The sequence below is a fragment of the Pygoscelis adeliae genome, unplaced genomic scaffold, assembly GCF_000699105.1.
Source record: "Pygoscelis adeliae isolate BGI_AS28 unplaced genomic scaffold, ASM69910v1 Scaffold22, whole genome shotgun sequence".
Classification (NCBI taxonomy): domain Eukaryota; kingdom Metazoa; phylum Chordata; class Aves; order Sphenisciformes; family Spheniscidae; genus Pygoscelis; species Pygoscelis adeliae.
In genome coordinates, this window is record NW_008824350.1 from 3,658,074 (window position 1) to 3,659,782 (window position 1,709).

Sequence of the window (1,709 nt, forward strand, 5' to 3'; positions counted from 1 at the left end):
GGGGGGGGAAGTTGATAAAGTCAACGAGACACGCTGTGATGACTTACAAGCAAGCATGAGTCAGAGATTAGCAATGCTTGATGAACAAAGTGGTATTACTTATAAAATTGAATAGTAAAAAGACAGGAAAATTAAACACCACTGACAATAAATCAAATACTGGCATGAGGAAAAAAGTAAAACCTTTTGGAAGAACATTCCAGATTTAGGGTTTAGTTTTTAAAGCATCTTTATAAATGAGGTGAGGCTACCTTTACTCTATGATCTTTGTGATTAAAAAGAAAAAGAAGAAAAACCAGTAAGTTCTTGCTGGATAAGCAGACTTTGACATTCCTACTTGTTTATCACAGCCTTCCTGGAGAAGGTTCCCTTGACAGATGGAAAAAGGATCATGGAAACTATGTTAACTCACTCAGCTGTCCATTACGCTAGCCAGTACTGTCTTAATTTTCTTCCACTCCCTTTCTGTAGCCACCCACTTTCCTGACACAAACAAACTATCACCTAAAATGAATATATGATACCATTCCTATTGGAAAGGAAACTGTGGAAAGTATTTTCATGTAGCAAGAACAGATCAGCAAGCACAAGCAGGAGAAAAATGTGATCTGGGAAGACCTTGTTTACCTGACTCTCCATCAGGTAAACAGGTGGGGGAAGCAAGCAGCAGAGTGATACCTATGCCATTATGACCTTCCCTCTGCAACTACTTAGAAGGGCACCCTCAATTTACTATTGTTCAGTATTTGCTAGAATTCTCAGATAGACAACCATTCTATCAGCCAAATTAACAACAGTGAGTTTTACCTTTTCTAAGGTACTTTATGTTTATGGAGAACAACTCGATCAAATACTATAAAGTAGCCACATACTACAATCCAGCTTGAATAATGCTCTCCCAATTGCTGATTGGTGCAGGAATTTCCACTTTTTTTTTAGTTAACCATACCCAACTTTCATAAGTTATGTTACCTCCTTTATGTTTTACATGCCACTCGGTGTTCATTCTGAATACCCTTAAGGCAACTTTAGGAATAGCCTATGAAACAAGTAACATTTAGAAAAATTTACTATACAACGAGAGCTTTTTCGGGCTAAAAACAGCTGCTAGAGAGAAACTCCAGCACCAGAAATACCGACAACTCTTCAAAATCCAACGAGTTATCTCTGACCGAATGCAATACTGCAGATACCGAGAGGACTGCTCTCCTTTCCCACTCAGATCTCGTTGCCGTTGTACAGCCGATCTTCGCCTCCTTAAGCCACAGTAATGGCTCCCACGCGAGGTCTCCCCGCAAACCTAGCACAGCCAGGAGCCGAAGGGACTCGCAGATCCCGGCTGGCTGGATGACAGCTTTCGCTTTCTAGCGCGCAAACCACACACCAGCCCCCGAAGCTGCCCCCGCCGCGTTCAGGCCAGCCCAGGGAGCATCTCAGTTACCAGCAGCTGCATTTGCAGCCGGCGGCTGCTGCCAGCCCCAAGCGAGAGGGAGACCGGCACAGTACCAAAGGAGACGCGTTGGCTCGCGGGTTTCTGCCAGCCCCGGGCCGCGGGCGCCGTGCCCCCAGCGCCGCTCCTGCGCGGCGACCGGCAGCGAGGGGCGAACTAAGAGGCGTTTCCCAGGTTTCCGCAGGCCTACGAGACACGTCCGCCCCCGGTCGCTGGGGACAGCGGGGTCCCGGCCCAGAGCCGGCTGGGACCAGGCGCT

At 46.9% G+C, this 1,709-nt stretch overlaps 1 protein-coding gene across 1 annotated transcript in view; it reads right to left on the reverse strand.

Annotated features, from left to right (window-relative positions):
• Positions 1-1,709, reverse strand: part of CHP1 (calcineurin-like EF-hand protein 1) — a 20,007-nt gene that overhangs the window by 17,207 nt on the left and 1,091 nt on the right. The window contains exon 2 of the mRNA XM_009319263.1: positions 1,442-1,707. Within this exon, the coding sequence (XP_009317538.1) occupies positions 1,442-1,707 (266 nt within the window). The remainder of the gene's footprint in view (positions 1-1,441; positions 1,708-1,709) is intronic.